Source organism: Sinocyclocheilus rhinocerous, unplaced genomic scaffold (genome assembly GCF_001515625.1).
Source record: "Sinocyclocheilus rhinocerous isolate Xijiao unplaced genomic scaffold, SAMN03320098_v1.1 scaffold464, whole genome shotgun sequence".
Taxonomy (NCBI): Eukaryota; Metazoa; Chordata; class Actinopteri; order Cypriniformes; family Cyprinidae; genus Sinocyclocheilus; species Sinocyclocheilus rhinocerous.
Genome location: NW_015627918.1, coordinates 727,664 through 739,721, shown reverse-complemented (window position 1 = coordinate 739,721; position 12,058 = coordinate 727,664). Strand labels below are relative to the sequence as shown.

The window sequence follows — 12,058 nt, the reverse complement described above, 5'->3', positions numbered from 1 at the left end:
ATTGTGTACGAAATGTGCTATATAAATAAACTTGCCTTGCCTATTATAAACATGCATAAAATATTATTTGAAAAATATATAGCCTATATTATCTTGCAATTATTGTTTTGTTTTTTTCAACTCTCTATAGTACTGTGCTGTTAGATGTATTATTTGTCTATTTAAATCAGTTCCTTGAATCAATTTATTCTGAAAATAATCATCATTATAAATGTATATTATTTGAATATTTAGTTTCTATTTTCTTACAATTATATTCTTTCCCCAACTCACTATAGTACTGCGCTGTTAGATGTATCATTTATTTAAATCAATTTTTAAAAACAATTTATTCAGTAAATAATTATTATTTAAATACATTTTGTAATTGATTTGTACTGTGAAAAATTAATAAAAAAAATTAAATGAACAGATAATACATTTAACAGCACAGTACTATAGTGAATGAAAAAAAAGCATAATAGAAAGTAAATGTTTCCCAAGTAATATTTTAAAAAAAAATTTTTCATATTTTATTCTAAATTACTAATGAAAATGCTTGTTGACAAAGGGTTTTGATGAGTAGCAAATATCCAGGTGAAAGTTAAATGTGCTTATTTTATTATTACTTATTAGTCAAAAGTTTGTCCAACTCATTTTAAACAATAAATATGTAAATGTATTATTGTATTTGCTATAAATATAACTTTTTTTTTTCATTTATATTAAGTTTTCCATGACTTTTTAAAGTGTAGTAGTTGCCAAGACTATGGGAGTCACTATCAATATATCAAATTAATTTGATTAATTAATCGGCATAAGTAATTAACTCAAAAATGTATTTTGACAACCCTCATTTTTAGTGAAAATCTGTTTAGCATTACATTTGATATCAATTCATCATTAGGAAGCAAAAACATTTGAGTTGTATTTTTTTCAGACAACAACAAACTGATTGACCAGTCCATTTAAACGTAGTGTAGGATTATAATGGTTTGTGGTTGAATTAAAGTGAAACTTACCGCTGTTCTTGAGGATCTCCAGCACCTGGATCAGCACATCAGGCCGAGTCATCTGCACAACACAAACGAGTTAATAACAACACAGTAAAACGCACTGACATGTATCCACAGAAGCAGCTGGTGAACGTCTGCTCAGACTCACAGAGGAGGGATAAGAGACGTCGATGTTGACGTCACTCGTTTTGAAGGCGAAGCGGGTGAGACAGGAGCCGTACAGATGGAGAGAGCACGCTAAGAAAGGATGAGTGAAGAATTTAAACATTCAGCAGACCGGAAGACTTTTTCTTGACTTTCTTTCACTTTTTCGTTTTTACATTAAGTTTACTTACGTTTAGTGCAAGCTTTTACCCAAGCAGTGTACCTGTGAGTTGTTTGAGTATAATCCCCTCCATCCTGAGCACCACGGCTTGCCTCAGCGCGAAGTCTTCCTCCGAGATGCCATGCACCTCTGCCGCTTCCAGCACGGCCGAGTCTAGCACCCTCAACTGGGCCGGAGAGGGACCCGGCAGCGCTCGCAACTCATTCTCCTCCTGCTTCTCCTACAAACGTACATAAACAAGAAAAAACAAAAAAAAACAATAAAAATGAGTCAAATCCAATATTTAGCTATAACATCTTTCCTGAGAGGGTTTTAGCATGCTAACAGTGTCATGCAGCATTCTATAGCAAGCCTGATAACATAATTTATATAATTTCCAACATTTTTTGTGGGTAGAACATTACAGCATTTCAGCGGTTTGGTTCAGAGTTATTATAGTTAAATAAGCTAAAACCATAAAAACATTACTTGAAATAAAATAAAATATATTTTTTAAAAACTACCAAAAAACACACATTTTGCCAAGGCAACATTTCTCATTTTCATTTAGTTTAACTTGATGTACTAAATAAATATAACTAAATTGAAATAAAATAATACAAACTATATAGACATAATAAAAAAAAATTTAAATCAAAATAATATAACTAAATTACTAAAACTTCAACAAATTAAAATGAAAGGAAAAAACAAAATATTAATAAAAACTGCAATAGTATCTCAATAAAATACTCAAAATACTAAAATAACACTGGCTGGATTCCTAAAACCCCAGTGTGAATGTAATGTGGACTGAGACACTATCACAACTAAAAAAAGGTTTGAGTCTACAAGATCAAACACTAACTAAAAAAGATTAAATATTTTATCTATTTATATGCATGTCATGTGACCATTAATCAACAGCTGAGAACATGCAATAAATGACTGAAATATTAATTAAAATATCAGAGGACACTTCATGTAGATATCGGCTGACATAAAAGTTTGGCAACAGAAACTAGCACAGAAAAACCTACTCTAAGCTTAAAGTCACTGTGGATTTTATAGACCACAGAAAAACCAGCACAGAAGGAAGTCCTCACCATGATGTTCTTCTTGTGACGTTTCTCTTTAATGTGCTTGTGAGCACCCTGGATGTTTTCCACGTGGACTGAACACAGTTTGCATAGATACTGGAAATTCGGGTACTCCGGTGACGGCTGTGGAAATACACAACGAAAGAGAAAGCAATCACTAGGGCTGTGTTTGATAGATCGATACGACGATGTATCGTCACATATTACTTGATGACGCGGGTATCGATACCGCAGTACGTGCGCAGCAGTGGACCGCGCTTAATTTGAATACAAGAACAGCGTTTAAATGGAGTGGAAAAGTGCAAGGTTTCTACAAAATAATGAGTATAATATATAGGCTACAACAAGGTTTAATCTGGCCGCAGAGGAACACATATGAGGAAAACACATGCCTGATATAAAGAGACGTAATCCCCAAAACAGTGCTTCACACTTGCGCAATACAGAAATATCTGCTAAGTGTGTTACTTATTTTTGTCAACCTGGCAGCCATGTGCACGCGCTCTCTCTCCACTGTGGATAAAAGCGCTGGCTTTCTGAAAACACTGGTAAGCTTGCAACGATTTTTTCTGTAAATGTGACCTGCCGATACCGATTTTTGCCAATTGTGGAGAGCATGACGTGCTAACGGAAGAAATCAAGAGGCGCTCAATGACTCGGATTTGATTAACGAGGCACTTTTCACTGTCATTCAAAAGCCAAATCAGCTAGTGAGCGTGAAAACATGCGGTCACACTTATATTGATATTCGGGACAGTTAGATCAGCATTTGAGTTAAAGCAAATATGAACTAAAGAGACTCATATTTGTTTGGCACAAAATTAATCCTAAACAGCAGTAAAAATGTAAAATTAAAAAAAATAAATTAAATTAAAAAAAAATAAAATAAAAGAAACCTTGAATATAATTAAAGTAATCCTGTAAAATTAAATAATATATAAAATACAAATAAATAAATATAACCATAAATAATGCCATAAAAAACAAATAAATCCTGAGATAAACAAATAAATAAATAAATATATAAACTACAAATAAATAAATAAAAAGACAAATAAATGAATAAATAAAACTTAACTAAATAAAACCATAGACAGATAAACAAATAATAAAACCACAATTCAATCAGAAAAAAAACATGAATAAAATCATAGATAAATAAATAAAAGCATACATAATTAAAACTGTATATAAAAAATAAAAAAACAAACGAGTAAATAAAACCATAAATAGGTAAATAAAAAAACTAATAATAAAACCACAAATAAATAAAAGCATACTTAAATATTTATTTACTGTTGTATTTAAGTAAATAAATAAATACTTTTTTAACGTGAAAGTTTCCAGGGTCATTTGTTCATGACAGGAGTTAACTGTAAAATAAAAAACAAAAACAAATAATATAACCACAAATAAATAAATAAAACCATAGATAAATAAAAGCATACATAAACAAAATAGTAAATAAATAAATGCATGCATACTTTTTTAACGTGAAAGTTACCAGCTTCATTACAATTCACAGCAGTTATCTGTACACTGACAGGGCAAACAAATTATTCTGTATAACACATATAATGTTCAAGTCTTGTTGCTACACCTTTAAAACACTTCAGCATCCATGACCTTTACATTAGAAAACCTGATAAGTATGGTTGAACTAGTCAAACTGATCTTCTGTGGTAATCTACATTATCACAAACACCGTCAGACACTGTGAACAAACAAGTATAACAGTACTAGTTCCTGATTAAATATCCATGCAGTGTTTGTGTGCAGGACGTGTCTTACCTTGAGCAGCCGGTGGATGTAGTCCCTCTGCAGTCTCTCCTCTGCCTGTTTGAGTCCCAGCTGCTGGTCAGAGGTCAGGATTCCAACCTCCACAACCTCTGCTGTGACCTTGCCTCTCTGTCTGCCCGCCTCCACACCTGAGATTTAAAGAATGTACCGTCGATAAATATCTATATCGTTTTATCGCCCAGGCCTAGTATATATATATATATATATATATATACACACACACAATTACGCAGATTGTATATATTAAATAATTAGTAAATAATAATAAAATATACACAACTGCATCGATTAAATTATTTCACACAATATAAATTTTACTCACTTAAAAATAACATTTGGACAGAAAAATCAAACGTGGATATAGTTCTGGCAGGTCACGTGATTCAAGCTTGCATCAGCTGATCCATGTCTACCAATAGGAATATGACGCCTATCACGGCATTCCTAGATAAGGTCTATTCAGAATTATTCAGCAGCTTTATCGCTTGCTCAAGAGCAAATCAGACTGCGAATTTGGCGAATTCCATCTCTATAGGAAGCGTTCAATCAGGAATTTTGTGAGGGGTTCGGAACGATTACATACACACGGTTTCTCACCAGATTCAAGTTCGTGAACTTGAACTTGAATTCGCCGCATTGATTGATATGAGCTGCAAGCTTGAAAGTGACCTGAGCGAGTACTGCTTCTCGCAGCGATATATCATTGACATGGACTCTTTGCCCGCAAATCATCGCTGAAGTTGTGCTATAATGTGACTGCATCAATAACAGTTTACACGAGATCTGGAAGGAGTAAGATCTCAAGAAGGGGATCAAGCATCCACGTCACAGCTGGCTATATTTAACCCTTTATTCATCGCTGAATGTCTTCACAAAGCTAAGCCAAGTTTCTTCTTTTATTCTCATTGCTTAAAGGGATAGTTCATCCAAAAATGAAAAGAATTATGGCAGAAATGTAAGCCCATAGAAACCGAACAGTATTTATATCATTTTTTACCTCTAATACACCACTATGTCCAACTGTCTTTGGGCGCGCGCAGGCATCCGGTGTGTGAGGCGTGTACGCGCTCGGGCGTAGTTTACGCAAGCGCCGGAAGTGATCTCTCGCGCATATACGTCACTCATTGTTTACACAGTGCACAGTCATTGTAGGTACGACGGCTAATCAAAATGGTACTTACTTGCGCTTATCCGGATTGTTCAAACCGACTTAAAACTAAAAGATTACGTTCTCTCGCGCGAACTCATTCGGGAGTGGTGACTTTCCACGTATTCCCAACTTCTGAGCCTGCTCGCCTGAAGTTATGGTTGATTGCTCTTCGGCTGGATATCAACACACCCATTAACGTAAACTATGCCAGAGCGCGTACACACCTCGCGCATCGGATGCCGTGTGCGCGCTCAAGGAAGTTGGACATTGCGGTGAATCAGAGGTAAAAAATGATATAAATACTGTTCGGTTTCTGGCACAAACCGATCGTTTCGTGTCTTAGGACATCAATGTGTTGTCACGAGCCGCAGGGTTTAATTTGGATTTGTCTGTGCATGTTTTTTTTACTCTCATAGATTTTGTTACCATTGCCATGCATTATACGACTGATAGACTGCAACGGTTGGACTTAAAAATCATCATATGTGTTCTACTGAAGAAACAAAGTCACCTACATCTTGGATGCCCTGGGGGTAAGCAGACCCTGGATGAACTATCCCTTTAAAGCTATCAGGGTATTGGCAAATATTGATCATTGTTTAAGGCTAGTTGTTCAGTGACATGCTTGTTGCTAGGCATGCTAAACAGTTATGGATACAAATATGGATATTTTTCTTACAAAAACGCATCGACTCGCTACAGAAGGCCTTTATTCACCCCTTGGAGCCATGTGGAGCACTTTTTATTATGGATGGATGTGGTTTATTGGACTTCTTTTGGACTGTTGAACTGAAACACCCGGCCACTGCCATTATAAAGTTTGGAAGAGCCAGGACAATTTTTAATATAACTCCGATTGGATTCGTCTGAAAGAAGGAAGTCATATACACCTAGGATGGCTTGAGGGTGAGTAAATCATGGGCTAATTTTCATTTTTGGGTGAACTATCCCTTTAACCATCTCAAATTATCCAGATATCATTAGATTGTGAATGCCTGTTTCTCACCGGGTATCTTGTCTTTAGCGGTGATGGTGTTGTCGTGTGTTGAGATCTCCTCTGCTGTACTGGTCAGCGGTGCTGCTCCTCCATCTTTGACCGGTCCACTGTTTCGAACCGGAGTTTTGTTCTCCTGGTTTTGCTGACGGCCTTCACTCGGCTGGGGCTTCCCTTTCCCCCTCTCGCCAGAGTTAGTTCTGCCTGTCAGCCTGCGGGCTTTGCCCTTCCCCGGCTCCTGAGGGCTGCCGGTGCGGGTCCTGAAAGCGCTGGGGCCGCCCTGGATCTCCTCTTTCACCCTGGGGACGGCGTCCTTGCTTCGGCTCGGGACTTTGGCGCTCTCCCACTGGGGTTTGGAGGACGGCGTCTTGCCCCCGCACGAGCGGGAAGATTTGACCACTTTCACGGGGCTTTTGGGGTCCTCCATGCCACTCTACTGCTCTCCGGACGAGACTGAAGAAAAGCCCGAAGGGCTCTGGGTTGAAGGTTTCTGGAGCGGAAACATGACAGAATCAGATTGTGGGGATCCAAAAATATTTGTGCATGGAAAGTTTAAGAAATCAGGAAGAATCTGGCAATATTGGGAAGTGAATACTAGCTTAGTACTTGCTACATTTTGCACGTTTAATTCAATGAGTGGCATCTAGTCATGATCTCGGAAATATTATTTATACAATTACATATATTAATTTTATTCTAATTAATTAATATGGAAATATTACTTTTAGACAGGCAAAGAGAGAATCAAAAAAGCATACATATAGAAAGGATAAGTGTCTGGACCCGTAAAAAAATACTAACATTTGTTTCCCGGGGATTAATTTTACATAATCACGTCTTCATATCACATCACGCACCTGCAGCGCTTCTGCGAGTGGAGAAAAACATAATAAAGCTAGGCTATAGGCCTATATATAGATATATAATGACAAATAGGCCTATACGAGAAATATATTTTTACTTAAATAATAAATTAAGAAAATGAAAGAAAAACTGTGCAACAAGTAGCCTATATGCAGAGTTTCGGTTCATTTTTGTGCTGCGCGAAAGGAAACAGACGGCAGAAAGCGGCATCCTATTTTTCTTTAGGTTTATTTTACAAAAGCACAAAGATTTGTTTTTATTGTGAATGTACACAAATAAAGGCAAACCTTTTACAATTCCGATTATCTTTATGACTAAAAGGAGTAGTTGCTTCCACTGTTAGAAGGAAAAAATTCTAATGATTGCGCCGGCGCCGCATGCGCGCACACAGTTAAGCATTACTACCTTGACAATGCAGCCTGCAACAGGCTTCCATACTAGTTAGTTTGAACATGTCACAATCTACTATTTACTTAATACCGCACAGTTTTAAATTGATGAACTTGATGAATAATTTCGTATCTAAGCATTTTATCAGTTCATGCAGTCACTTGGAATCGAACCCAAGCCCTTGTGCTACTGACAGTATACACTGCCTACTATTTTTTTTAAATATATACTGGATATTTTAGCAAATGCGGTAAAGTCAGATCACATAATGCATACAATATTAAGATTATTACAGAATAATTGCCAAGAACGCACAATAGCATCATTAATAAATGGTTTCCTGCTTAATTAAATAGTTAATAATAATAATTATTATTATTATTATTATTATTGCATTCTATGTCTGCATTTAATATTAAAATTAATATTAAAAATCTATAAAATAAATCACATATTATTAATTTAATAATACATTAATTTAAATAAATTTTTCCAAAGATCTTATTAAAACAACAGTTATAGTATGATAGTATGTAAAATATTATATTTTTAGGATCGCTTTTATCATACAGTATCTGAAAACATTTCTAAAGTTGTAAGGAATGCGGACGCTTGTGATTGGTTGTTTGGGCCGCGCGTAATTAAAGTTCCGCTCATTCCTCTCACTCGTCCGTCTGCTCTATCGAGGAGTTTCACAGCATTATTATGGGGACGATTCTAAGAGCGCTTACTTTCCTGTCTCTATCATGTCTGGCCGAGGCCAAACAGAACGACTTTTACTCGTTTAAGGTGGTGAACAGCAGAGGGAGGTTAGTTTCTCTGGAGAAATACAGAGGATCGGTGAGTCCTCAGAAATCAGCTCTGATGCTGCAGACGTAAGATGCAACTAACGTGCATGTAAGAAAAACCTTTAATACTAATGTTACATCACTGTGTGCTTTTCTCATGCATGCTTTAATGGTGTTGTAAAATTTCCTCACTTCTAGTATTTCCCTTAATAAATAAACTAACCAGCAGTCTGGAATTGTGCTTCATTCATTCATTCTGTGTCTACGTGGCAGCCTCGCAGTATATCTCAGCTCCTGCTGTGGATTTCAACAGCATGGTTTGCTATTTACCAATAAGGGAACACTTCGGAATAACTTTCATTAATATTAACATACATTGTTGCATAATACTTCTGAGATAAGTACTGCACAAGATTCGAACAAATTGATTTTGAATGTACGTGAACTGCTGATCAGTCCAGCATTATTTTTTGTTAGCTTTACAAACATTATAAATTATTTTAAAGTTTTACATGCTATAATTTATAGCATTATGGAAGGCCTCGCTGTACTTCACTGTTTTATTAAAAACGTAATTTATTTGTGCATAAATATTTGGATGCATGGTTATATGCACAACTCATTTTGAGTCACTAGGTGTCGATGTTGAATAACTTTGAATTGCTGTTCTTAAATCCTTGAAGTCTCTCTAAACAGTCAACAACCCTTTATTATATTATATATTATATTATATTATATTATATTATATTAATACTGAAGAAAAGTAAGTTCTGAATCTGAGCTAAGATCTTTAGTTCAAATACTAGTTTCATTGATGTTGGTGTAATCAAATGGTTAATTCAATCATATTAAAGGAACAGTTCACCCAAAAATTAAATTTTTCATAAAATGTACTCACCCTCAGGCCATACAAGATGTAGATGAGTTTGTTTCTTTTTCAGAACGGAGTTGTGGAAATGTAGAATTACATCACTTGCTCACCAGTGGATGCTCTGCAGTGAATGGGTGCCGTCAGAATGAGAGTCCAAACAGCTGATAAAAACATCACAATAATCCACAAGTAATCCACACCACTCCAGTCCATCAGTTAACGTCTTGTGAAGTGAAAAGCTGCGCGTCTGTAAGAAACAAATCCATCATTAAGGCATTTTAAACCATCGCTTCTGTCTAAAATATGAGTCCATAATAATGATTCCTCCAGTGAAAAGTCCATCACCTGCAGTTCTTCTCACATCAAAATCCACCCACATATTTGTTTAGAACTGTTTTGCTTGTAAACGGTGCTTGATTTGTGCAGATTTCTCTCCTGATTGAGACAAGATTACTTTTTCACTGAAGTAAACGTTATTGTGGACTCATATTTTAGCCGGAAGCAACAGTTTGAAGTTAAAACACCTTAATGATGGATTTGTTTCTAAAAAAAACACGCAGCTTTTGGCTTCACAAGACATTAACTGATGGACTGGAGTGGTGTGGATTACTTGTGGATTATTGTGATGTTTTTATCAGCTGTTTGGACTCTCATTCTGACGGCACCCATTCTCTGCAGAGGATCCATTGGTGAGCAAGTGATGCAATGCTACATTTCTCCAAATCTGACTGATTTAGATACTTGTGAATTGAGCACACTTTTTACCGGACAAAACTTTTTTTTTTATTGTACTCCTAATAACTATCACTACCTTTACTACCACAACTGCACCACTCCTCCTACAACCTACAACTACTGTGATAAAATAAATTAATACAGTACATTTGTCTTTAGTAGCTCATTACATGCAATCTGTCATCCTTTTAAGTGTAGTAGTAGTAGTAGTAGTAGTAGTAGTAGTAGTAGTAGTAAAGCCACCAAATGCAATGTCAATTTTAACACTAAACAATGAATACAATCATTAAGTGCTTTTATTAACAGCAGGCTTAATAGAGATGAGGTGTTTTTCAATCTGTATCAGAAGAGCTGATGTTCTAGTTCAAGGGCTGATCAGCACAGGAATCGTGTGTAGTATACATTTATGGAAACATCAAATTTACACAAGGACACGTGTACATTCAATTATCATTAAGAAGACTTAAAGGAAGTGGAGCGGTAAAATAAAGACTCAAGGGCAGAGAGAAAGTCCCATTAATGACGTCACAGTGGCTCTTCACTCATCCAGTGACTCAGAGCTGCTGTAGATTGGCTCTAATGGCTTCATTTGGCTTTTAGACCATAATTGGTGTTCATGGTCACATGGATTCAAAAGCTTCACACAGTTTAACAAACAGAGACCCTGTGTGATTATGATCATAAACCTTCAGTTTGATTCAAGAACAACTAAAACAAAAGGAAGCAGAAAGTGCGTTGGAGAACTGCTGAACAACAGTATCTATCTATCTATCTATCTATCTATCTATGATCGTAGTAGTCATATATGGCGTATGATGTTCTTGATTTTTCTGTACTGTATTTGTAGGCGTCACTGGTAGTGAATGTGGCCAGCGAGTGCGGTTACACAGAGGAGCACTACAAAGACCTCCAGCAGCTGCAAAAAGACTTCGGTTCGTTTCATTTCAACGTTCTGGCCTTCCCCTGCAACCAGTTCGGCCAGCAAGAGCCCGGCAGCGATAAAGAGATCGACAGCTTTGTGCTGCGAGTCTACGGGGTTTCTTTTCCCATCTTCAGCAAGATCGCTGTGGTTGGAATAGGGGCCAATAATGCTTACAAATATCTTGTGGGTGAGTGCAACAGGTTTGATGATCGCGAGGTCCCAGCTAACAAAAATATGCTCTGATAATGTTCTCTGAACATTCCGTTTTTTAATGTTTTTTAAAAACTTTTTTTTTTCTTATGCAAACTTTAGAGAGAACATTCCATTAACATTCCAAATAACATTCCATTTGATAATTTTTGCATGGGAACGTTACTTCCCATGCAAACGTTGCAGGGGAAGTCGTGGCCTAATGGTTAGAGAGTCGGACTCGTAACCCAAAGGTTGCGGGTTCGAGTCTCGTACCGGCAGGGATTGTAGGTGGGGGGAGTGAATGTACAGCACTCTCTCCCACCTTCAATACCACGACTGAGGTGCCCTTGAGCAAGGCACCGAACCTCCAACTGCTTCCCGGGCGCCGCAGCATAAATGGCTGCCCACTGCTCCGGGTGTGTGTTCACGGTGTGTGTGTGTTCACTGCTGTGTGTGTGCACTTTGGATGGGTTAAACGCAGAGCACTAATTCCTAGTATGGGTAACCATACTTGGCCACATGTCACTTCACTTCACTTCACTTTTGAATATTTTCTGAATGATGTTTAAATAATGTTTTGAGAATGTTATTAAACACCAGATGACCTTAATAAACGAACATTCTATTAACAATACCGGAAGAACGTTTGTTCATAACTTTGCCAGAACGTTCCCTGTTAGCTGGGGTTACAGTGGAATCAAAAAGTATTTAAACACTTAAAGGGATAGTTCACCCAAAAATGAAAATTTGATGTTTATCTGCTTACCCCCAGGGCATCCAAGATGTAGGTGACTTTGTTTCTTCAGTAGAACACAAACAACGATTTTTAACTCAAACCGTTGCAGTCTGTCAGTCTTATAATGGAAGTGAATGGGAATCACGGCTTTGAGAGTCAAAAAAAACATACACAAACAAAACCAAAATAAACCCTGTGGCTCGTGACGATACATTGA

At 36.7% G+C, this 12,058-nt stretch overlaps 2 protein-coding genes across 3 annotated transcripts in view; one reads left to right on the top strand and one right to left on the bottom strand.

Moving 5' to 3' along the window:
* Window positions 1-915: 915 nt before the first annotated feature.
* On the bottom strand, window positions 916-6,832 carry LOC107737057 (terminal uridylyltransferase 4-like). Its single transcript, XM_016548461.1, has 6 exons — window positions 6,356-6,832; window positions 4,191-4,327; window positions 2,406-2,522; window positions 1,363-1,540; window positions 1,144-1,232; window positions 916-1,053 (listed from the first exon to the last, which is right to left on the bottom strand). Exons 1-6 carry the CDS (start codon window positions 6,768-6,770, stop codon window positions 916-918), a joined length of 1,074 nt encoding a protein of 357 aa, XP_016403947.1. The 5' UTR covers window positions 6,771-6,832.
* A 1,470-nt stretch (window positions 6,833-8,302) lies between these two features.
* Window positions 8,303-12,058, top strand: part of LOC107737067 (glutathione peroxidase 7-like) — a 5,467-nt gene continuing 1,711 nt past the window's right edge. Inside the window, exons 1-2 of one of the 2 annotated variants that reach the window (XM_016548471.1) lie at window positions 8,303-8,437; window positions 10,839-11,100. In XM_016548471.1, coding sequence (XP_016403957.1) covers window positions 8,303-8,437; window positions 10,839-11,100 — 397 coding nt within the window. Of the gene's footprint in view, window positions 8,495-10,838; window positions 11,101-12,058 lie in introns of those variants that run through there. The other variant, XR_001639758.1, reaches the window with a different exon arrangement.